The 26,570-nt window shown below is 35.8% G+C and overlaps 1 protein-coding gene across 5 annotated transcripts in view; it reads left to right on the top strand.

The window, feature by feature from the left end:
* The window catches only part of ODAD2 (outer dynein arm docking complex subunit 2), a 243,746-nt gene that overhangs the window by 131,596 nt on the left and 85,580 nt on the right, over positions 1-26,570 (top strand). For all 5 annotated transcript variants that reach the window (XM_057544609.1, XM_057544607.1, XM_057544606.1 and 2 more), the window contains one exon: positions 14,484-14,598. In XM_057544609.1, the coding sequence (XP_057400592.1) occupies positions 14,484-14,598 (115 nt within the window). The remainder of the gene's footprint in view (positions 1-14,483; positions 14,599-26,570) is intronic.

Here is a 26,570-nt window from a genome sequence, read left to right as displayed (position 1 = left end):
AAAAAGTAGATTTATTCATGCTGAATTTTCTTTTCTTGTTGACTTTTTAATGTCTATTTGATACGTACAGAATTCATCTGGAGGTAATTTGGCCTTCAAGTATATAAAAATCACATCAACATTGCAAAAAAACAGTTAACGCTTGTGTTTTGAGGAGTGTAACTTTCTCATAAAATACTATAAAATTTCAAACAACTAAAATGTATTGATGCTGAAAACTTCAATATCTAAAATTTCTTTTCCACACCTCAGGATCTTTACTTTCTTTTAAAATTTTTTTTAATTTTTATTTTTTAATTGAAGTATAGTTGATTTACAATGTTGTGTTAGTTTTGGGTGTACAGCAAAGTGATTCATATATGTGTATTCTTTTTCAGATTCTTTTCCCATATAGGTTATTACAAAATATCGAGTATAGTTCCCTGTGCTATACAGTAGGCCCTTGCTGATGATCTATTTTATATATAGTAGTGTGTATATGTTAATCCCAAACTCCTAGTTTATCCCTCCCCTTCTTTCCCCTTTGGTAACCATAAGTTTGTTTTCAATGTCTGTGAGACTGTTTCTGCTTTGTAAATATAAGTTCATTTGTATCATTTTTTTAAGATTCCACATATAAGCAATATCATATGGTATTTGTCTTTCTCTGTCTGACTTAACTTCACTCAGTATGACTATGTCTGGGTCCATCCATGTTGCCGCAAATGGCATTATTTCATTCTTTTTTATGGCTGAGTAGCATTCCATCGTATACATGTACCACATCTTCTTTATCTATTCATCCATTGATGGATATTTAGGTTGCTTCCATGTCCTGGCTATTGTAAATAGTGCTACTTTGAACATAGGGGTGCATGTATCTTTTCGAATTAGAGTTTTCTCTGGGTGTATACCCAGGACTGGGATTGCTGGATTATATGCTAGCTCTATTTTTAGTTTTTTAAGGAACCTCCATCCTGTTCTCCACAGTGGCTGCACCAATTTACATTCCCACCAACTTAACTTTTATTTTGAAATAGCGTAAGACTTACAGAAAAGTTGCAAAAGTATAGAGTGCACGGTACAGAGAGTTCCCATATACCCTTCACCCAGCTTCCCTTAACGTCCTACATAACCATAGTGAAATTATAGAAACTTTTCATTTGTTGAAGTCTAGTTTTTTTAATTTGAAGATTGTTGTATGTGGATTTCGTGCATTTTTGTTCAGTTCATTCCTAAGTATTTAATCTTCCTCGTTGGTGGTATAAATGGTTTTTTACTGCCATTATGTGCTTCAGTTGATTGTCTCTATGAACACTATTGAATTTTGTGTATTAATTCTCTATGCTGCTACCTAATGGAATTCTCTTATGGTTTGAGTTCACTTTATTGTTGATTCTCTAGCGCAATTGTTGACATACTACAGCACATGGGCCAAATTCTGTTTTTGTATATAAAGTTTTATTGGAACATACTCACACTCATTCATTTATATATTGTCTTTGGTGGCTTTTATGTCACAATGGCAGAGTTGATAGTTGCTACAGAGACCAAATAACCCACAAAGACATACTTACTACCTGGCCCTTTACAAAAAAAAAATTGCTGAACTCTGCTCCAGGATATTCCCAAGAAAGTTTTATTTCTTCTTTATAAATTCTTATTCTTTAGATTGATTTCTCTGGTCTAATTTCATTAGCTAATTCCCTACCGCAGTGTTGAATAGTAATGGAGATAGCTTCTTTGCTTTGTTCCTGATTTTAGTAGAAATGGCTCTAGTGGTGTTCTATTATGTAAAATAATGTCTTGAGGACTAAAGTATATATATTTTATCATATTTTTAAAAATCTCTCAATTTCTATTTTTAAAGAGTGTTTTCAAAATCAGAAATAGGTATTGAATTTTGTCAAATCCCTCTTTAAGCATTTATGGAGATTATGCTCTGTATACTCCATTATGATTTTTCCCTTATATCTATCAATATGTTGAATAATATTAATGGGTTTCCAAACACTGGACCAACCTTGCATTCTGGGAACAAGTTTCACTTGGTCATGATGTACTATTTTCTTAATGTGGTGTAGGATTCTGTTTGCTAATCTTATTTAGTATTTTTGTAATGATATCCTTGAATTATATTGGTCTGTAGTTTTCTTTTCCTTCCTTTCTTTTTTTTTTTTTTTTTAACAACTATCTTTATCAAATTTAGGTATCAATGTTATACCTGCTTCACGAAAGGAATTAGGAAGTTTTCTTTCATTTCAATACTCTGGAACAATTTATTGAGCAATGGGACCATCTAGGCTTTAAAGTTTTGATAGAATTATACTGTGCAGTCATCTGGGCCTACTCTGTGTGTGTGTGTTCTGTTAGTTCTTTACTGGTTTTCTCTAGTTCTTCTATGAAATCTAATCTATTTATGCATTCTACTCTAATGGGGTCAATTTTGGCAATGTGCATTTCTTTATAAAATGATCAATTTCATTTAGATCATCAAATGTATTTAAATAATGATCTGCAAAAAAATGTCTTATGATTTTTAAATTTTGTCTCGTTTCAATGGTTGTTTTCCACGTGTCATTTTATATTTGTGTATGTGAGCTTTCTCCTGTTTTTTCCATGATCAAGTTATCTAGTCTAGTTTCTCTATTTTGATTTTTTTCTGAGAAAATTTTATTAATTAGATATACTGTTCTTTTATTCTCTACCTCATAAATTTCTTTTATATTTATTCCATGTTGCCTTTTCTGGGTTTATTTTGTAACTATTTTTCTAATTTTTTTGAACTGAGAAGATATTTATTTTTATTCTTTTTTTTTCTTTCTTTTTTTGGCTATGACATGCAGCTTGTGGGATCCTAATTCCCCAACCAAGGATCGAACCCGGGCCTCCTGCAGTGGAAGCATAGAGTCCTAACCACTGGACTGCCCGGGAATTCCCTCTTTTTTTAATAATAAAAATATTTTGTCCTATGAGCTTTTCTTTGACACTTCTTTAAATGTCCCTTGTACATTCTGATACGTAGTGATTTCATTATCATTATTTTTAAGAAGTACTTTAATTTCAGTTTATATTTTCCGTTTAGGCCAGATGTTGTTTAATAGAATTTTTTTTTTAATTCCACAAAGAGGAACCTTTTTATTTTTTGTTTTTGTTAGATATTTCTTACTATGTTGCAGTTTAGTCAGTGTTTTGTTTCCACTTTTTATGGAACTTACTGGTGTTTTCTTTATGACTCAATATAAGATGAATTTTTACAAAGCATCTATAGGTGCTTGGGGTGAAGATGTGTCCTCTTTCAATAGAGTGTAGAGTTTGATGTATATATATATGTATTTTTTTAAATAAATTTCTCTCTTTTTTTTGGCTGTGTTGGGTCTTCGTTGCTGCACGTGGGCTTTCTCTAGTTGTGGCGAGCGAGGGCTACTCTTCATTGTGGTGTGTGGCCTTCTCATTGCAGTGGCTTCTCTTGTTGCGGGACACAGGCTCTAGGAGTGAGGGCTTCAGTAGTTGTAGCACAGGGCTCAGTAGTTGTGGCACGTGGGCTCAGTAGTTGTGGCTCGTGGGCTCTAGATCACAGGCTCAGTAGTTGTGGCACACGGGCTTAGTTGCTCCGCGGCATGTGGGATCTTCCTGGACCAGGGCTTGAACCCGTATCCCCTGTACTAGCAGGTGGATTCTTAACCACTGCGCCACCAGGGAAGTCCTGATGTATATTCTTAAGATATATTTTATTAAGTTGTGTAAGCCTTCTATCTCTACTTACTATTTTTCATGCATTTGATCTGTCTCATACTGAAAATGGTGTATTAAAATTATTAGTGTGCTTCTACCTATGTCTTCTTACAACTCATGTAGTTTTTGCTTCTTAAAGGCAGGCACTATATATATATTTTTTTTTTTTAAATTAATTAATTAACTTATTTATTTTTGGCTGTGTTGGGTCTTCGTTTCTGTGCGAGGGCTTTCTCCAGTTGTGGCGAGCGGGGGCCACTCTTCATCGCGGTGCGTGGGCCTCTCACTGTCGTGGCCTCTCTTGTTGCGGAGCACAGGCTCCAGGCGCGCAGGCTCAGTAGTTGTGGCTCACGGGCCCAGTTGCTCCGCGGCTTGTGGGATCTTCCCAGACCAGGGCTCGAACCCGTGTCCCCTGCATTGGCAGGCAGATTCTCAACCACTGCGCCACCAGGGAAGCCCCAAAGGCAGGCACTATATTATTTGGTGCATAAATGTTTCTAATCATTGTGAATTGTGGATTTTAATTTTTCAAGAGCTCTTCTTTGTCATGTTTAATGAGTTTTGGCTTGATATTTCTACTTTGATATAAGGATCTTTACCCCTGCTTTCATATTTTTTCCATTTTCCTGGAGTATCTTGGTCTACCTTTTATTTTTAGTCTTTGTTGAACCACTTTCTTTTAGGTGTGCCCTTTCATACAGTATATAGATGGGTCTTGCTTTGTATGCCAAGCTAAAAATATTTTTAATAAGTGACCTAAACCCATTCACACTCATTGATGTTTGGTCTTAACGTTATAATATTTTATAATTATTCATATTCTTTTATATTTACTCTTCTCTGTAAGATTTGTAATCTTTGCTCTTTAAATTTTTTTTGTTGTTATTTAGAAAAGTTTGCATTTTTGTTTCATTCTAGTCAGTGTCTTTGTACCTGTACATTTTTCTAATGCTTGCTTTCTCCTTTCTGTTATGTAGTTATTTGCTATTTAGTTTCTCAGTTTTTGCTGGTATCTTTAAACTCCCACCCATCATCTCTATAGTAATCAATGGGCTTATTTCATTTTTCTCTTTCCCTCTTCCTTATCCTCTCCACTTTAAAGTGCATTGTTTCTACCTTGTCATAACATGTAACATTTGAACATTATTATTCTACCCTTGACCCTGCCCCTGTTTTAATCTTAGACCAATAAACATATATACGCATATACTTATTATCAGTTTTTGCTGCAGTTTTACAGTCATAGTTTAATTTTTGGAGCTCATCCCCTAGTAGAATCTTCAAAAAGGGCTCATGGGTACAGAATTCCCTAAGTTTTTAGATGTTTAAAGTACCTTTCTCTTTTTCAGCTTTATATAGGTATAATTAACACATTTAAACATTATGTATATTTAAGGTGTATGACATGGTGTTCTGATATAAGTATACTTTGTGGGATGATTACAGCCACCAAGCTAATTAACCTCATCTCACAAAGATACTTTTTTTTCTGGTGTATGGCAAGAACACTTAAAATCTGCTCTGTTAGCAAATTTCAAGTATACAATACATTATTATTAATACAGTTACCATGCTGGGCACTAGGTCTCTAAAGCTTATCCATCTTATAACTGAAACTTCGTACCCTTTGACCAGCATCTCCCCATCTCCTCCACTGCCAGCCCCTTCACCATTCGAATCACTGTTTCTCTAAGTTCAACTGTTTTAGACTCTACATGTAAGTGATTTCACGCAATATTTGACTTTCTGTGTCTGGCTTATTTCATTTAGCATGATGTCTTTCAAGTTCACCCATGTTACAAATGGCAGGATTTCTTTCTGTTTTAAGGCTGAATAATATTTCATTGTATAAATATACCACAACTTCTTTATCTATTCATCTGTCAATGGACACTTAGGTTGTTTTCATATCTTGGCTATTGTAAATAATTCTATAATAAACATAAGAGCACAGATATCTTTTCTAGCTACGGAATTCATTTCCTTTGGATATATACCCATAAAAATGGGATTGCTAGATCAAATGATAGTTATATTTTCAATTTTTTGAGGAACCTCCATACTGTTTTCCATAATGACTATACCAATTTACATTCCAACAGTGTGCAAGGATTTCCTTTTCTCCACTTCTTGCCAATATTTTTTATCTCTTGTCTTTTCAATAACAGCCTTTCCAATGAGGAGTGAGGCAATATCTCACTGTAGTTTTGATTTGGATTTCCCTGATGATTTGTGCTGTTGAGCATTTTTTCATATACCTGTTGGCCATTTGCATGTCTTCTTTGGAGAAATGTCTGTTCAGTTCCTTTGCCCATTTTTAAATTGAGTTATTTATTTATTTCTTTTGCCATTGAGTTGTATGAATTCCTTATGTATTTTGAATATTAACTTTGTATCAAATGTATGGCTTGCATATAGTTTCTCCTGTGCCATAGATTGCCTTTTCATTTTGTTGATTGTTTCTTTTGCTGTGCAGAAGACACACGTTTGTATCTAGTGAAGCTATTTTCCTATAAATACTCAGAGGACAGCTTTGCTAGATATAAAATTCTTGGTTCCCACTTTCTTTCTTGAATTAAAAAAATTCTGCTCCATTGTTGTCTTACTTCATACCTTTTTTGGGAAAATTCTGATGTTAGTTGAAATTCATGTTTCTTTGTGAGTTATTTGATCTTTTCGTTTGGAGGGCATGAGAATTTTTACTTTACCTTTATAATCTAATACTTTTACTAGGTTTATCTTAGAGGTGATTGCTAACCATTTGGTTAACCTGAAATATAGTTAATACAGGAAAATCAGGATAAATGCTTTTCTTTTCCTTTTGAAAAAGTTAAATTTCAGATATATGAGTTGTCAGGAACCCTAGCAAATGCCAATAGTGATAATAAGCGCTGTTTTTCAGACTTTTTAGGAACTTGTAGAGCCTCATGATTTATTTCAGTCTCTACTGTGCCTTTAATACAAAATTCCTGGCATACATGATTCAAAACATGTTAAAATTCTAATGTCCTAAGTTTTTCATTACTTCAGAATAACCTTAAACCTAAAGGTCAGCTTTCAAATACAAGTGCCTGACTACAAAAGAGTTAAATTTCATGTTCTTTAGAAAATACTCAAGAAAAAAATGTTTCTGTTAATATTCTGTAAATGCCCAAGATTCTAAGAAGTTTTACATGACAGTTTACCTAAATAGTATACTAATTTCCTACAATTTATCCTGTAAAATATTTTCCTTCCACACATTGTAAAACAAATATTTGCTGAACTGATTGTTACATAGCCCAGTGTTATGTGATCATGTAATGAAAGACTCTTTTATAAAACATATACACAAGGATAGAATTAAAACTTACCATGGAATCTGTAACTCTAAATTTCCTGTCTTCTGTGGTTTAAACATAATTATGTTGCATTTACATAGTTTTTATTTTTTTTACATTGGGTTTATTTGTTCTTTTTAAAAAGGGGGAAAAAAGAAATAAAGCTATGCTTGTTTGCATACAGAAGAGATTTAATCTCTTTGTGGCTGCCCAGAAATTTCATTTACCACAAAACCAGTCCTTGTGACATTTTAGGGTTTATGCAAGATATAAAATAGAATATATGTTTTATATGTTTGTATCAATAAGAACATTCTTCCTTCCTTTTACATTTTTTTGTTATTTGTTTTTCATCTGTATACTTTTAAAAGCATATGGATTTAACTGAGATACTGTAATGCCAAATGAAAATTAATTATGTGAATAATTGAATCTTCTGAATCTTAGTTTTCTCATTTTAAAACAAGCTCTGGGGATGTTTAATTAGAGGATTATGTGGATTTTATTTATCCACATTATATACCTCATCCATCCAGTTGTGATGTGTGCTTAGTTCCATAGCTGAATAAGTTGGCTTTTCAGTACTATTTCCTGTGTGTGAGAGTATGTGTGTGTGTTTATAATAATGTTAAAACACATTTTTAAAACTTTTAATTTGTGAAATATAATATACATAAAGGAAAGTGCATGATGTAAATGTACACATTAGTAAATTCTTGAAAAGGGAGGACTCATGTACCTGCCACCCAAGCCAAGAAGCAGAATACCATCATCACCCTACAAACACCCGGGCTGCCTGCCCTATCACGGCCCCCCAGTGCCCACCTCCCTGCAGTCTGGGGAGAGCCCCTCTCTTACCTTTTATGGTAATTCACATCTTACTCTGTTTTCATCATTTTATATCGGAGAATGCCTCCCTAAATAGTTTTATTTCTATTTGGAAACACATGGAAGCATATAATATGTGTTGGTTTTTGTCTGAATTTTTTTGTTCAAAATTATAGGTTATTTTAACACTTAATTGCTCAGTTTGATGCGTTTTAACAATTGTGTATACACTCATATAACCGCCAGCCAAAAGAAGATATAAAACATGTCCTTCACCCAAGAAAGTGCACTCATGCTATTTTCCAGTCAATCCCCACTCCCACCCCAAGCAACCACTTTCTGATTTCCATCACTATAGATTAGTTTTGCCCTGTTTTGGGATTGGAATTTCTGAGTCATAGGGTAGAAGTTTAACTTTATTAGAAACATCCAAATAGTATACAAAAGTGGTTGTACAATTTTACATTCCCATTGGTGCCAACATTTAATGTTGCTCTTTTTTTTTTTTTTTTTTAATTTAGCCCTTCTAACAGAGCAAAATTGTATGTCATTGTAGATTTCATTTGCAGTCCCCTGATAACTAATGATGTTGAATAACTTTCCATGTGCTTATTTCATGTGTATATATGTTATTTTGTAGTCTATTCAAGTTTTTTGTCCATTTTAAATTTGGATTGTTTATCTTTTATGGCAATTTGAAGAAGTTCTTCACATATTCTGGATACAAATCCATTGTTCGATTTATGTGCTGTGGAATGATTTTTCCCAGTCAGTATTAAGGCTGTCTTTTCAGCAGAAAGTTTTAATTTGATGAAGTTAAAGTTATCAATTTTACTTTCATGGCTAGTGTACTATATGATATACCTCAAACTAGTTTCTAAGTGTGGTGTGGAAAGGGGAGTCCAAGTTAATTTTTTCATGTGATATTCAATTGATCTAGCATCATTTATTGAAAACACTATTTCTCAGTTGATTAGCTTGGTCCCTTGGTTGAAATTCAATTGACTGTATATTAGCAGATCTATTTCAGAACTCCTTTTTCCATTGATCTATTTTTCTATCCTCATGTCAGTCCCACACTATCTTGATTATTATAGCTTTGTAATAAGAGTGTTAAGTCCTCCAACTTTTTAAGATGCTTTGGGCTATCTTAGATGTTTTGCATTTATATATAAATTTTAGAGTCATCTTGTCTAAATCTTTTTTAAAGCTTTATGGAATTTTAATAATTGTTGCTAAGAATCTGTAGATCAATTTAGAAAGAATAGGAATCTTAACAATATTGAGATCGCCAATCCACTAATATGGTATATATCTCCATTTATTTGGGTCTGTTTTAATTCTACTAGGATATGCAGTCCAATACTCTCTCGTGATGCTGGGCGGTGTCAGTGAGCTGCAGCCCCCAGTCAGCCATGTGATCAGGAGGGTAAACAACTCAAACACTCACAACCATTCTGTACCCATCAACCATTCTGGTTTTCCCTTTCAGTACAGTAGTCAATACGTTACAAGAGATATTCAGCACTTTATTATAAAATAGGCTTTGTGTTAGATGATTTTGCCCAGCTATAGGCCAATGTAAGTGTTTTGAGCATGTTTAAGGTGGGCTGGGCTAAGCTGTGATGTTCGGTAGGTTAGGTGTGTTAAATGTGTTTTCCACTTGTGCTGGGTTTATTAGGACACAGCCCCATGGATAAATCAAGGAAGGTCTGTACAGAGAAAAGAGGGGAAAGTCAAACGATACCTTGAGGAAGCAGTCAGCCAAACTCAAACTGTGGGACTTTCTACAACAGTCCTGATCTCTTAAAAGAGTCAATGCCATAAAAATGTTCTAGATTAAAAGAGACTAAAAAGATATATCAGAAATACAGTGTATGATCCCTTTTGAATCTAGGTTTTGTTTGTTTTTTAAAAAGCTCTAAAGAAAGTTTTGCAAAGAAATGGGAATATTTGAATATGAGCTGGACCTGAAAAATTGTTGGGCCCTCTTAATATTATTCTATGAATGCATAACTTTTCGTATGAATGAATAACTGTATGTATGAATGAATAAGTTTTGAAAGCTTTTCTGTCATAGTGCTTACACAACCATAAAAGGATAGACTATCCTTCTACTCTACCAAAGCCAAGGAGTTCTGGGACACACTTGACATGCCTTTCCAGAGGCTGCTACAGTCACATCTTTTCTCCCAATTTGGTCTCCCATAGCCTCTTTAAAAGAATACACAGAGATATCAACGTTAAAACTCTGAGAATTTTTATGAAAATGTAAAATTCTTTTCTAATCATAGTTTTTCACAGGGATCATTAATTCTGACATCCATTTATGTTTCCATTTTTGTGGAATTGCCAGCTTGGTTTTAAAACCTGTAGATTTCAGTTGCATCTTACAATGTGGCTTAAGAACATCATGTTCCTTTAGGCTAACCACATTTAGGTTGAGCCATTGTCAGACAATAGCATCTATCAGCATAATTTTCAGCAAATGTTGTGAAATTTTTAGAAAAGATGCAAAATTATGGTTTCAAAATAGATGTCATTGCCAGAAAGAAACTCTGCAACCTCTGCCGTGCTGACTATGTGGGTGCAAACTGTTCACATTTGTTCATGTATGTGGCCTCAGTGGGCAGGCCAGCCAGCCAGACTTGTTAACTATCCCGACAAGAGTTAATAGAACAAAAGACACTGAGAGCCGTAACAAGCAGCTGTGTCTTTTTTGTTTGTTTGTTTTTAAGAGCCAGAATATGAAGATGTCGTCATCTTTCAAGAGCTGTTATTTTGTCAGCCACACAGTTTGATTTCTGTGATAAAGTTGAAGATTTTGGAAACATATAGTTCAGTTTTGTTTTTATAATATCAAAGTATTAATGTAAAATTCTATTGACAATAAAAACAGGAAGAGTTAACATACTGCTGGAAGTGAATTCAGAGCAAGATGCTAATCAAATTAAAGAACTATACAAAAGGAGATAGACCCATTGAAAATGGGCAGTGATGTAACGAATACCACCTACAAGCCCAGCATTGTATATTCAAAAAACAATAAAGTTGTAAAGAAGATCTATGAAAAATGCACTTTAAGCTTAGAGGCAACTCCAAATAAAAATTTACTGGTTAGATTTTGAATTTGAACATGCGCTTTCCAAGTATGAGGTTAAAAATGAATGTACTTGTGTTGGGAGAGATTTTTGATTCATCAAAAAAGGAGTAGGCAAAGGCTGTCTTGTTTCAGGTCCATTTAACCAATACTCACTGTCTGCGGGAGCTGCGCTAAGCATGGCGGGCAATGGCAGATTCCTGCTGTCAAGGAGATTACACAGTACTTGGGGAGATAAGAAGCATACGCACCTGCCTACAATGCAAAGCAGTGTGTTATGAGTGCTAGAAACGAGGGCAGCAGAACTCAAAAGAATCTCAGAGGAGGGAGAAGCCAGAGGACTTGGGGAGAGGTCTTACGGTAGACCTTAAAGTGTGGATTGTTGCAGCAAAAGATGGAGATGGCAGGGCAAAGGCTGAGTCCTGGGAGAATTTCTGTGGCTTGTGAGTTAACAGCGTCTCCCCTCTGTGTTCACGTGGAAGCCCATGCCCGCATCTATTATAGCATTTACCAGAATAGATTATCTTGGTCTCTTTAACACACTCGCTAGACTGCAGTTTCCTAAAGGACAATTAAAATCCTCATTATCTGCGGATTCTGTATTTGTGTATTCACATCCTTGCTAAAATGTACTTGTAATCCCCCCAGTTAATCCTTATAGCACTTTCGCAGTTATTCACGGACACGTGTGGGAGCCACGAAAAATGTGAGTTGCCTGGCGCACGTGTTTCCAGCTGGGGTTGAACAGGACCACACTCTGCCTTCTTGTTTCCGCTCTCATTTTGTGAACAAGTGTCATCTTCACAGTACTGAGTGCCACGTTTTTTGCGTTTTTGTGCTTTGAGCTGGTGATCTTCCTGTTTAAAATGGCCCCCAAGCATAGTGCCAAAATGCAAGAGGGCTGTGATATGCCTTACAGAGAAAATGTGTGTATTGGATTGCCCGTGGGTTCAGTGTTAATGAGTCAACAATGTGTATTAGGTAAGGTGTCTTTAAACAGAAACACACATAAAACAAGATTGTGTACTGATCAGTTAATGAAAATATTCTCACCAGAGGCTCTTAGGAACAAAACTTTATATTCCCCCAGGAGCAATGATTCGGTATCTACAAATTCACTGTTTGCAGTGACTTTATACAGCGAACTACCCTGAGTAATAAGAATTGACTGTATCTGTTACTTCCGTATGCTTAGCACTTAGAGTTTAGGAGATGGCCAAAGAGTTTTATGAGCAAACACCTGAATGTAGGGAGTTTGGAGGAATAAACCAGCTCATTGGAAGTGTTAAATACTGAATTCAGGAACTGGGGTGTGAATACCGTGCAGGCAGCGGGAAGCTGTCGGAGACCGTCTCCTGGGAGTGACCTCTCAGTTGTGAACTGTTCACCAAGCACTGACTGAACGTGCTGGGTGGTGTGATGGACAGAATGAATATCCCCGGGGCCCTGCTGGCACGGAGATACTGCAGAAGCTCTCAGAACTCCTTCGGCAAGATTCATTTCCCAGGGATTTATGGGATGGATTGGAATCGAGAGAAACTGGAGACATAAAACCAAGTTAGGCAGCTATTGTAGCAATCCTGATACAAGGTAGTAGAGACCAGGATTAGGATGCTGGCAGGGAGAACAGAGAAGTAGGGGGAGATACTTGAGTTATTTGAAGAAAATCCACAGTATATGACTCGATACAGAGGATGAGGGAGATGGAGGGACAAAATTACACTCTGAAGTTTGCTACCCATGACTTTGTTAGTTCCTGTGTTTGCAAATGTTTTTTTTTAATGTTTTCCTCGTCTAAGGTAATTACTCTGTACTGTGCTGTCTTTTAAGACATCTGTAATGGGGTCACCGTCCCCAGCTGTTGTAACTAAGCAGCTGATGAATTGCCTAGGGTTTGGGGTGACGGTCAAGGACAGTACATCTGGTTTTAGCATGGATAGTGAATTTTTATCGCTAATTGTGAAATTTTTCCTGGGGGGATCCAGAGTTGAATTATGCCTCTTTTTAACTGAAAATATGTGCCATCCAGATGACTCCCGCTCTGATGACAAGCTACGTCCCTCAGTGTATGGCTAAATATTCCTAATGCAACTATTACTACTACATTAGTGAGAGAGTAGGGTGGATTAACATTCACTATTGTTCTTTGAGAAATTGCATGTGAAAAAATAGAGACCCAAGGATCTCCATTAATTACATTTCCAGTGGCATATGTAAACCAGTAAGCTTTTTTAAGTTTGCAAAGTAATTCCTTCATTGTGAAGTACAGTGTGTTCAGTATCTTTCTTTATAGTTTCTGTAAATCAAGAAATAAAACTTTATTTTCCCTCGGCATGATACAGACAGAAAGCTTTAGTTTTAGACAGCTATTTAGTTAAACTTTGGGTTAAAATCCTTTCTCAATGTGCTTTTTTCTTATTAAAGATCATCTTTTAAAGAGATAGTTTATATCTTACTATAAGCTATTTGCATTACCAACTGTTTTATAAGGTTATGGAAAACATATCCAACTTGGAACCTTTGGAATAATACATTTTTTTTTTCCTGGCACACTCAGATAATCAAGAAATGTAGTTTTTTAATGTCAATTTTCAAGAAAAAGTTTGAATGGTGCCAAGCTAGTAGTATTTATTCTATCTGTGGATAAGTGCTACGTGTATTTAACTCAACTTGAGGTTCAAAATCAAAGGAATTTTGATGTTCTTTATCTGTTTTCATATGCTCTGAGTTTATCTTTCTGAACAAAACCATGTTTGTAAAGGATATTAAGTTTTGTTTGACCTTCTTCTCAACTGCGAGTACTTGATGGACCTTAATGCAAGGGTATACTCCCTGGACTGATTGATACATAAACAGAAGACAGATGGTGTGGAGATGACTCTGATGATAATTCATTTTTCAGCTAGTCAAGAAGATATTTTGATTACAGTGTGTTTAAGTGAACTATAACACAGTCTGCAATGTTGGTCTTGCTGGGAAGGGAGCACATGGAAAACAAGTTATGTGTTATTCGTGCCCCACAAAGGATGCAGTGTGTTGTACTGACTTTAATTCCTAGTGCTAGATTAGTACTGGAAGAGGTTAAACTGTGTCATGCAGTACGGTAAGTCAGTTAAACACAGACCAAATAGAAAAGGTAACTGCACAGCCTTGAGCCATAAATATTTGTCTTGGAAAGTATTTAGATGTTACTATATGAAAGAAACCAGTATTTTTACATTTAGGTAACAGTCTGTATACAGCTAATTAAAGAATTACATGGCTTGATTTTCAGTTTATGTGAATCGCAACTATCATGGAGCTTGCTTTCTGTGTCAGCGAGTTTAAAACTGAAATCAGAGAGCCGACAACTCAGCAGCATGTTATGTCCCTGCTGTTGTTAAAGTTTGGAAAAAAAATAGCTAAGCAAAATGTCAAAAGGAGGAAAAATAATTATAATTGTGTGAATAGATAGGCCATTTAAATTTTTATTTTCATGTACTAATTACAGTCTCTACCTCTGTTTTTTGGTTTCACAATAGGATAATTGATCACTTAGATGGAGTTCGTTTGTTGTGGTCCCTACTAAAAAATCCTCACCCCGACGTGAAGGCCAGCGCGGCTTGGGCCCTCTGTCCCTGCATCCAGAATGCAAAGGTGAGAACAGACTGCAAATCAATCCATTCTAGAATCTCTAATACCATATTGAATAATGTCACCACAGGTCACTAATTGCTTTTCACTTCTTTTTGGTCAGATTTATCTGGGGGAAAAATGTGCTGACCGTTTGTGCCAAACTAATTTTTGAGCAGTACCTTCTCCTGGTCAGTTTTTATGTGTAAAATGAAACTGGGCTAAGATGGGAGTGCTTATTACCATGTTCTGCATGGCTGGTGCAATGAAAACAAGCACCCCAGGTAAATTAGGGGGAGGAAAGTTGACTGTTCGTATCTCTTGGGTGAAAAGAAAATCGCATTACTGCTACTTTCAGAAGCTCAAGATGACTTCTGCGTTATGTATTGTCTGAATTACTACAATGAAAAATCACTAAGTTCTTTGTTACCTTGAAAAAGCCACATAATTTCGTGAATCCCACTTTTCTTATCTGTCAGTAAAGACTGGATATAACACCTATGGATACAATTTTTCTGTGAAAAAAGACTGAACTGGAAGTTTCTGAAGTCTTTTAGCTCTTCATTTGTAAATTTTATTATTTTCTTTGAGGATCTCTTTTCAGCCCATTTCTGTTATCTTCACTTAAATTTCTTTTCCTATAGGTTTAGGGATTTCCCTTTAAGATCCTTGTTGCTAGAGATATTTCTCTCTGTTGAGTATTTTTATCTAAAGTATTTTTATTTAAAGCATTTAATTCCTGTAATAAATTTAACATGCCTCTATCTTCCTAAATATTTGTGACTAGAAGTAATCTTTTGTAAAAAGCGAATTGTGATATATAGCAATAGTAGAAAAGACTTATTACAAACTGGTTAATGGAACCATTTTTTTTATAACAACAAAAAAGGAAAAATAAAAATAAAAACACCTCAAATGTCAACCTACAGGAAAATGGCCAACAGGATGATAGTATAGTCGTAACATGCCATACAATGCAGCAGTGAAAAATGAATGTATTTCAGCAATGTGTTCATCAGTATTGCTACATCACATAAACATATTGAGCAAAATAAAAACAAGTTTCAGAAGCAGACATACAATATAATCCTATTATATAAGGTCCAAAGAAATTTTTTAAGTGCAAAATATAAATATTATTTAGGGAGCAAGAAAGAAGACTACTGGAGAAAGATTGCTACACATCCTTAAAGAATATCCTTAAAGATATTCCTTAAGAAAGACCTTAATCTTCCTTAAGGAATCTTTAACATCTTTAAGGATCTTAATTATCTTTAAGGAAGGTTAATGGTATCAGAGGCAAGCCAAGATTAATAAGCAGGACTAACTTCAGAGGAAAGAGATAATGTAAAGAACAGAAGATAACATTAAATTTTTAAAATTAATATCCTCAGAATGACCCAAGGGATACTACTAGGCCCAAAACACCTGAATAAAAAAGAAATATTCATAGATTAAGAAAGAACTTTTAGAAATTAAAAATATATTTGACAAAACAATAAATTTAATAAAAGAGATAAATACTAGGTTATGTGTGATGCTGGGATATGACTACGTAATTATCTGGATGATAAGGTCTAGTAAATAGCTAAAAATGTAAAGTAAAAGTAAAAACCAAATAGGAATCGCAAGCACACAAAAAGAAAGAGAGCAACTGAAAAGAAGAAACAGTCATTTTTTTTAAAGGGGGGGGGGGTGGTTTCCGTAAGCTGAAGAGTTGAAGAAAGACTCTAGTCTTCAGATTGAAAAGATTCATTTAGTGCCAAGTAGGGAAAAATAATTTATCTATGCCTAGACACAAATTCAAATTTGGTGTTTCCAGAAATTAAAGGAAAGGAAAAAGTTACATAAGAGTAAGAGTCACACCAGTGTTAGACTTAACATCATTCACAATAAATTCTACAAGAAAAAGGAACAAAGCCTTTACTGTCTTTAGAGGAAAACACTTTTTATGCTGGAATTCTATACCCTGCAAAACTAGCATTCCAGTGAGAGTAGACTAAGGACAGAATAAACACATTGAGCCTTTAGAAATGTCAGCACTCAGGAAAGTTATCCCCCAGGGGTCTTCTTTGAAAAAAAATTACAATGTTTTCCAGCAAAACAGAAGATTCTAAGGAAGAGAATAACATGAGTTATAGAAACAATAATGAACAAATAAATCATTAGAATTTATAGCTAAATATGAATTTGTGTTGGTAATATGGCTTTCAAATTTTGTCAGATTATTAAGAAAGAATTTCTTTAAAAGTAATGGCATAAAGTAAAATAAAAGCAGATGGTGTTGTCACAGTAACAGTCTGAATCTAAACTACCAGATGATTCGGAAAGCATGTTAGGGAGTGGAAGGTAATAGGTAAAAACATGCCAAAAGTCTTTCCTTTTCCTAGAGAAGGGTGTTAGAGATACTGGTTAAATCTCAATCATCATTGAAAATATGATGAATTTAATATTATCATTGGTGAGATACCATTTTGTATAGATAACATTTCTATCAGTGCTGTTATTACGTGTAAACTGTGTCCTGTATTCGTATGGACTTCAACTCCAAATCTGCCTATTTATCTATTATTGGCTTTAAAAGGTATTCCAGCATTTCCACATTCGTTATTCTTGCCCAGGATTTCTGCCCCAAATATCCAACTGGTCTCCTTTGCTAGCAACCCAAACTGAGCCACACTCAGATTTTAAGAACAACCCATCCTGTCTGTGTTTAAACCCTTGGCCCCAAGGCCAGTCTACACCTAAGCCCTCATAAAGAGCTCCATTTCTCCTGAAGCTCTCCTGCCTTCCACTGCTCTCCACTCCCACCAACTCAGCATCTTTGAACTCTTCTCAGCTCCCTTCCTACCACTCCTGGGGGAAGGACAGACCCATGAGGATCTCTGCTTGTTCAGTTCTCTTACCAAGAACTTCTGTATGCATTTTCATTTGGGTAACATGAACATCTGAAGAGTTTTGAACAAGGAAGAGACATAAGCAGATTGGCTCACTAGAAAATGTGTGAGTGGGTGATTGATTAGGCTATTGCCATGATTCAGAGGAAAAGTAATTAGAGTTTGACCTAATACAGGGGCAGTGTAGGTGAAGAGGAAGAGCAAATACAAGAAATGATTGGGAAATAGAATCAGAAATTGGTGAGTTATTGGATGTTGGCTATGAGAAAGAGGTGAGAGAGAGTATGAATTTTTGTTTTCGTTTTGGTGTTTTAACTTTGACAACGAAGTAACCTTAGTTGCTAACCTTGTTAGTAACCTTCACCAAACATGGGAAGAACACAATTTGGGGAAAAGATGGGGGATTTGCTTTCATCCAGGTATAGGTGTCCAGTCATTTGAATATATGAATCTGGGTGTCAGGAGAGATTCTGGACTGGAGATACATATATATGGGAGCCATCAGTATGTAGGAGGCGGTTGAAGTCTTGAGCAAAGATGAACGGCAGAGGGTGTGGGCAACAAGAGAAGACCAGTGACAAAGAACAGTCACAGAGGAAGACCGACGTGTGATGAGATCACCAGGAGAGGGCAATTTCAAGAAAGACAAGAAAGGAAGCAAAGCCAAGAAAGGAGGAATGTTCAACAGTATCATTTGCCCCTAAGAGGTCATTTGCCTTTGAAAACTGAAAAGAGTACATTAAATATGGAAATTAAGAGGTCATCGGTCATAGACATTTCAGTCGAGAGGTAAGAGTTTAAGTCCGTGGTACTGGGGTGAGAAATGAATTAAGGGGAGAAATAGATACAAAGAGGATTAATAGTTCTTTCTGGAAGCTGAGGTGTAATATCAATAGAAGGAGCCAATATGAAATCCGGAAGACAGTTTAGGCTGAGGGAATGACTAATATGGGAAAGGCATGAGAGAGGTGGAGAGGGTGTGTGTAGGTAGTAGATGGAGAAAGGAAGAATGGATGCATAGAAGGAAGGAAGAAAGCATAGCTCTCACTGTTCCTAAACCTTACAAGCACATTGCTCTAAGTAGAGTAAAAATCTTCTGGAGCACCAAGCGGAAGGACAGTTCTAGAATACATAACTCCTGAGGGTGAGCCCTGTGAGAGGAAGGACTTCTGGTAAGAAACACTGAGAAAGGCAACTTCTTACTTCATCCAGGCAACAAACACATGCCCAATCTCCTGTCTCCCTGTCTATCTATCTATCTGTCGGCCTATCTATCTATCATCTATCTATCTATCTATCTATCTATCTATCTATCTTTCTGTCATCCAATTCAGAAGTGACAAAGTTATCAAAGGGATCTGAATTAATACCCTTCTGTGAATTTAAAAACTTGAAGTCACACATTTCATAGCTGACAGTAAGTATAATTTGGCTGATTATTTCAACAATGAGGACTGGCTTTTCTGATTACATAATATAGAAGACATTTCCATAAATTGAATTAACTAAATATGCAGAGTCAAAATTTGATGTCATATATATCACAAAATACATCTTTTATGACTAAATTTATGATGAACATTTTTAGATGTCAGTTCGAAATAGATGAGGAGGATTCATACCTTTTCAAAAATGTATTGAGATATGTGAGTAAAAATTTTGAAGACTATTGGTCTAGTATATCAGGTCTGGCCCTTGAAATGGGAGAGAAGGAAATTTAAAACATATTTCCTCAAGAAAATACCCTAATTTGCGAGATTCTTGTCCTTTTGAAAACTCCTATTTTCTAGGACCAGGAGGTGAATATTATACTGGTTTCCTTCCTTGCGTACTTCTAGAACAAAACTCATCTTCCGAAGGCAGAAGGATACCTCAGGGGTCAAGTGCAAGAGAGGTCATGTGCTCAGAAAGGCAAGAGGAAAGAAAGCACATTTATATTAAAAAATAGTATCTCATTATTCATATAGATCCCAATCAAACCGTGGTTTCAGACAGCTCTATCTAATAGAAATTTCTGTGATAATGGAAATGTACTCTTCAGATATTGCAACCAGTAGCCATGTGTGGGTTTTGAAATGTGACTAGTCTGAGGAACTAAACTTTTAATTATATTAAGTTTCAATTAATTTAAGTAGCCACATGTAGCTAGTGGCTATTGTTTTGAATATCCCAAGTCTAAGATATGCAAATAATGGAGAGTTGTTTTTGAAAAGCAACTTCTACAAAAAGTTCTAAACCTCAAGAATTATATAAGTTGCCATATGGTTATATATTCACTATGCCAATTTTAGAAAGTAAAGAAAAACACAAAGGAAAGTGTCTTTTGTGCTTCCATATAAATTTAAACTATTTTTTGTTCTAGTTCTGTGAAAAATGCCATTGGTAATTTGATAGGGATCACATTGAATCTGTAGCTTGCCTTGTGTAGTATGGTCATTTTGACAATATTGATTCTTCCAATCCGAGAACATGGTGTATCTCTCCATCTGTTTGTGTCATCTTCAGTTACTTTCATCAGTATCTCATAGTTTTCCGAGTACAGGTCTTTTGCCTCCTTAGGTAGGTTTATTCCTAGGTATTTTATTCTTTTTGATGTGTGTTTTCTTAATTTCTCTTTCTGATCATTTGTTGTTAGTGTATAGAAATGAAACAGATTTCTGTGTATTAATTTTGTATCCTGCAATTTACCGAATTCATTGATGAGCTTTAGTAGTTTTCTGGTAGCGTCTTTAGGATTTTCTATGTATGGTATCATGTCATCTGCAAACAATGACACTTTTACTTCTTCTTTTCCAGTTTGTATTCCTTTTATTTCTTTTTCTTCTCTGATTGCTGTGGATAGGACTTCCAAAACTGTGTTGAATAAAAGTGGCGAGAATGGACATTTTTTTCCTGCTCCTGATCTTAGAAGAAGCGCTTTCAGTTTTTCACCATTGAGAATGATATTAGCTGTGGGTTTGTCATATATGGCCTTTATTATGTTGAGGTAGTTTCCCTCTATGCCCACTTTCTGGAGAGTTTTTATCATAAATGGGTGTTGAATTTTGTCAAAAGCTTTTTCTGCATCTATTGAGATGATCATATGGTTTTTATTCTTTAATTTGTTAATATGGTGTATCACATTGATTGATTTGCATATGTTGAAGAATCCTTGCATCCCTAAACCCCACTTGATCATGGTGTATGATCCTTTTAATGTGTTGTTGGACTCGGTTTGCTAGTATTTTGTTGAGGATCTTTGGGTCTATGTTCATCAGTGATACTGGCCTGTAATTTTCGTTTTTGTGGTATCTCTGCCTGGTTTTGATATCAGGATGATGGTGGACTCATAGAATGAGCTTGGGAGTATTCCTTCCTCTGCAATTTTTTGGAATAATTGCAGAAGGATAGGTGCTAACTCTTCTCTAAATGTTTGATAGAATTCTCCTGTAAAGCCATCTGATCCTGAACTTTTGTTTGTTGGAAGTTTTTAAATCACAGTTTCAATTTCAGTACTTGTGATTGGTCGATTCATATTTTCTGTTTCTTCCTGGGTCAGTCTTGGAAGGTTGTACCTTTCTACGAATTTGTACATTTCTTCTAGGTTGTCCATTTTATTGGCATATAATGCTTGTACTAGTCTCTTATGATCCTTTGTATTTCTGTGGTGTCAGTTGTAACTTCTCCTTTTTCATTTTTAATTTTATTGATTTGTGACCTCTCCCTTTTTTTCCTGATGAGTCTAGCTAAAGGTTTATCAATTTTGCTTATCTTTTCAGAGAACCAGCTTTTAGTTTCATTGATCTTTTCTATTGTTTTCTTCATTTCTATTTCATTTATTTCTGCTCTGATCTTTGTGATTTTTCCTTCTACTAACTTTGGGTTTTCCTTGTTCTTCTTTCTCTAGTTGCTTTAGGTGTAAGGTTAGGTTGTTTTTTTGAGATGTTTCTTGTTTCCCGAGGTAGGATTGTATTGCTATAAACTTCCCTCTTAGAACTGCTTTTGCTTCATCCCATAGATTTTGGATTGTCGTGTTTTCATTTTCATTTGTCTCTAGGTATTTTTGATTTCCTCTTTGATTTCTTCAGTGATCCATTTGTTGTTTAGTAGCATATTGTTTAGCCTCCACATGTTTGTGTTCTTTGCAGTTTTTTTCTTGTAGTTGATTTACAGTCTTATAGCATTGTGGTTGGAAAAGATTTTACATGTTATTGATTAATCCCTTCCATACTAACCCAAATTAATAATTAAAATCCATAAAATGTTGGTTTGTTTTTTCAATACTCATACCAAAGATTAATCACAAATCAGGAATAGAATAGGGTTTTGTTTTGTTTTGTTTTGTTTTTCATTCAAATTTTAACCTAAACATAGTAATCTGGGGGTTAAATGGGATTTTATCTCATTTTCACCCATGTATTATACCCAAGGAGATACAACTTCTGTTACTTCTTAGTAATTGTGAAAGACAGCCCCAGAATATAAAATGATGCTGGTGAAGAACATGTTACAGTTTTAATACTTAGTAGTTAGACTGGGTTTATACTTCATAAGCATTTACATTTAAATTTTCATTTTGCCTTGAGCTTCATGACAGTACATGAATATAATAAAATTAAAAGTTAATAATGATTTAACTTAATCTCCAGGCATGTCAAATAATGTCATTAATTCAACAACATTTGTTTAGCACTAACTGTTTGCCAGACCCTGTGCAGGTGCTCATTACATTCTGTATGCCCATTTTTTTGCATCTTAACATAAATGCATAATATTTATGCAATTAAGTTTCTAGTGTTAAAAAAGAAGAGTGAGGTTAAATGAAGCAAAACTTCCATCATTTGAGCCTTTCTACAATGTTCCTTCACAGAGAGAAGATAAAGTTACCTATGACCTATTGGTAGAAATTTGAGCACAGTTCCCTAGGGATATGTTTTATAATTGACATTGTGTCCTAGGTTAACAGGCAGTGTTTTCTCTTCCTTGGTGGTAAATGTAAAATACTAGCACATTTTACAATCAACTGCCTTTTTTTTAAATTAATTAATTAATTTATTTATTTATTTTTGGCTGTGTTGGGTCTTCGTTTTTGTGTGAGGGCTTTCTCCAGTTGCGGCAAGCGGGGGCCACTCTTCATCACGGTGTGCGGGCCTCTCACTATCGCGGCCTCTTGTTGCGGAGCACAGGCTCCAGACGCGCAGGCTCAGTAGTTGTGGCTCACAGGCCCAGCTGCTCCGCGGCACGTGGGATCTTCCCAGACCAGGGCTCGAACCCGTGTCCCCTGCATTGGCAGGTGGATTCTCAGCCACTGTGCCACCAGGGAAGCCCTAATCAACTGCCTTTTTGATAAGCTAAAGTAATATGGGTAAAGATGCTTATAAATGTCCGTATGCACTGAGGTTATGTATGCTTGGGACTCCTTTAGGGTCTCACGTGTCTTATATTACATCACTCTCCAAAACTTAACCCACGTGGTTATATTCAGGTTCGCATCCTCATCCTCATGCTTGAGCATCCTCAAGAATGTATTTTGTATATTCTACTGTTTTAGGTAAGTTTAAATTGTTTTCGAATAAGAGTATATGTTCTATGGGAGAGTAGAGGCAGGAAACATTTTTTGAATATGCTGGGCACCCAGCTTGCAGTAAAATAACAGAACCAGAAAAGATCTTGCCAGATATTTTGGCCCATTCTTCCCTCTTTCCCCCTCCCTCCCGCTCTCTGCTTCAGGTACGTTAATGACTCAGCTTTCTAGGGAAAATTTCCTTTTATTTTATAAGAAAGCATTTTCACATTTTTCCTGTAAGATGCTTTTGCAAGTCACTTTAGAATTATTAACTTACGAATCACAGGAGTTGGCATCATTTAGAAATAAACCACTTCTTTGTCTGGATTCATGGCACTGACAGTAACGCTGCAGAAACCAGCCACTGTCAGTGATAGCTAAGGGCTGTGACAATCTGAGCACGCTCTGTGTGTGTCCACGTGGAATGGAGGTGGTGAGGTGTCAACTGTTCGAGACAGATGTTACCCATTTTTTTTTTTTTTTAAAGTACTGAGTTTTTATTTTTTATTTTTTATATTTAAATGACTTATTTATTTATTAATTTACGGCTGTGTTGGGTCTTTGTTTCTGTGCGAGGGCTTTCTCTAGTTGTGGCAAGTGGGGGCCACTCTTCATCGCGGTGCGCGGGCCTCTCACTGTCGCGGCCTCTCTCGTTGCGGAGCACAGGCTCCAGACGCGCAGGCTCAGTAATTGTGGCTCACGGGCCTAGTTGCTCCGCGGCACGTGGGATCCTCCCAGACCAGGGCTCGAACCCGTGTCCCCTGCATTGGCAGGCAGATTCTCAACCACTGCACCACCAGGGAAGCCCTACCCATTTTTTTATACTGTTAGCAGCATATACGTTAGAACACATTTTCAGATCTGTTAAGAAAATGAGATGTGGAAATTACTTGTATTGGATGGATTGCCTCTTTTCTTGCTGGGAAATATTTAAAGCTACCTATCAGTGAATGAGTGAGACAGCAAAGTATTTCAGTAATGAATTGTGGAATAATTGTGACGAAGAGTCACAAAGTAAGTTGGCATTGTATTTGCGTTGTAATTAGATGTATCAAACAAATGGACAGTGGGATTTTTGTAGTAAGAAATATTGACTTTTTTACCAGGAGGCCAGTGTCTCAACTAGAAAACTTAAAATTTTCCTTCATTCTGGAGAAAGTCAGTATATTATAGTTTTTGGTCACTTATCAGTGATACAGAAAATGTACTAAGTGAAAAAGAAATGTTTTGCCTGCTTGATAATTATCTGTCCATTCCTTATATGATTAGAAAATCAGGGTGTGAAATGTAAGTCTGTTTTATGGTCTTATATTAAACCTGAAAGAATATTTAAGATAGGAAATAAGCATCTTCAGTTTAAAAACTACTCAGTATTCTTCAGTCTATCAAGAACTAAACAACAGAGGCTGAAATAATACTGAAGTAATTACAAAAAATTCGCTGCATATTTTTCTAAGTAGCTTTATTAAAAGGTTTTATTTAAGGCTTAAGGAAAGTTTGTTGTTGTTGTTTTCCTGTTAAGATTACTAAAAAGGACAGCGATCCTAAGATGTGACCTCTGTAGTGATGTTATTTGGTAAAATTCATGAGCTGCAAGTCTGGCTGCAGATGAAGAGCTGCTTTGTAAGAAGTGTGAGAGATTTGTAAATGGAAGTGAAAAGCTGCTCCTTTCCAGCTGAACGATCAAACACATTTTTGGAGGAAAACAGTGGTTGAACAGGTGTTCAGTATTATGAACTTGTGATGTAAAGAATGCAGCAACTGAATCTGGCAAAGATCCACGCATTAAATTCTTTGTTCTTAAGAACCAAAATTTCCTGCTGCAGAAAATCAACTCACATTTGTGCTCCATGAAAAATAAGATATTGAAAAGTTACAGAATTCACATAAAGAATGTATAATTGTGTTACATCACTTACTTTCAAGCTTTTTGCCAGCATTTATAAGAATCATGTTTCTTTCTTAAAATATCACTGCATTTTTTTTATATTTTCTTTTTGTGAATGCTGTAAGATAGTATTTAATCGTATTTCCTTTCATTAACGACTTTTAAAAGTTTTTATTAAGAAAAAAATAGAAGTTTACATATACTTATTGGCCTTTTTATAAGAAGTGATTCACATAATTCATATTAATTTGTAATCACCACTTCCTTATGAACTAGATGGGAAACAGGTATTTTATTTTAGAATAAATACTCTGTATAATAAGTCAGCTGTAGCATTAGGAAGAAAACTCAATCTGTCTTCCAAATCAGTAATATATCCATGAGATCGCTTGGCCTTGTAACCTTCTTAAACCTAATTTTGCTACTTGTTTAGGAGATAATGTCTGGTTGTGAATTTTGATCTCAGAGGGAAAAAAAAAAATCTCTAGTAATTTCAAAACCAGCAACCTGAGGATCTGCCCCAAACAGAGAAGCCAATTAGAAGATGTATGAGAATGATCCCCTGAAAGAGACGAGGAAAAAGTTAATTTCTGTGAGGCTGAAATACAAGCTTGGGCAATTTTAGCTTCCTGACTACAGGTGTGACAGAACACAGCTGATCAAACCAGGCAGGAATTTGACATCACACACTGTTTAATTTCAGCTGCCCAATGAGCCATGCCCAATCTGGAAGCCAGAGAGAACCTGGAAAAGGAGCGTGTAGGGCTGTAACTTCATACTGAGAAGACTGCCATGGACACGGCTTAGGAGCTTGGATTTGGTCACGTTTGGGCCAAAGAACGTATAGCTGTCCACAGTGTGCCAAAAAGGCTGCATAGGTTTTTAAAACATTGAAAACCTGTTTAAAATGTAATCCGTGTTTGGCAGCCCACCTATCTGGGGTCGGCTATCATTTTTAATAAGTCACCAAATAGTTCAAAGTAGGCGCCTCATCTGGCCCCCAGTTTCTAAAATCCTAGAAACTAAAGTGAACTATATTACAGGTATTTCTTCTGTGTGCCGGATTTTCAAGTGGGAACTTGAAGGCCCAAACAGAAGTGAGGGTGTGGCAAAGTTGTCTTCAGTATCTGTGGGTCATGTTTGTTGCTTTCACCTGGATTCCCCTCCTGTCCTGCTACTGTTTCCCATTCTATGCTTCTCAGCCCCAAAGGGGGCTACAGTGGAGGTTGCTAGTTTAGGAAGGGGTAGATCGACAGAGGTGTAATATACAAAATGGAAAGTAACGACTAAAAGGTGTAGCCTGTTCTAAACAGGTGTGCCGACAGTAAGCTGCTCATGAAACCATGTAACCATTTTATTTGGAAGTACAGTTTACCAGTTTCCAGTTACTTTATTAAACTAATAACCTCATCCATTGAGTTAATCATATCATTATCTCCACCTCAGCCAAGAACTCCCAGGACCACACACTGCGCTTGATCACCATCAGAAACTGTGTCATCTCACAGTTCATGGGTTTGGACCCCAGTTTCTGATGCAACGTTATGTCCCTCTGTCTCTCTGGGCACAGAGCTTTTTTTGTTTGTTTTGTTTTTAATTTTTCTAAATGGAGGTATAGTTATTTACAGTATCATATAAGTTTCAGGTGAACAGCACAGTGATTCAC

The sequence above is a fragment of the Balaenoptera acutorostrata genome, chromosome 3 (assembly GCF_949987535.1).
Source record: "Balaenoptera acutorostrata chromosome 3, mBalAcu1.1, whole genome shotgun sequence".
In the NCBI taxonomy this organism is placed as follows: domain Eukaryota; kingdom Metazoa; phylum Chordata; class Mammalia; order Artiodactyla; family Balaenopteridae; genus Balaenoptera; species Balaenoptera acutorostrata.
The sequence above is the reverse complement of the archived record's forward strand: the minus strand, read 5'-3'. Positions and strand labels throughout refer to the sequence as shown.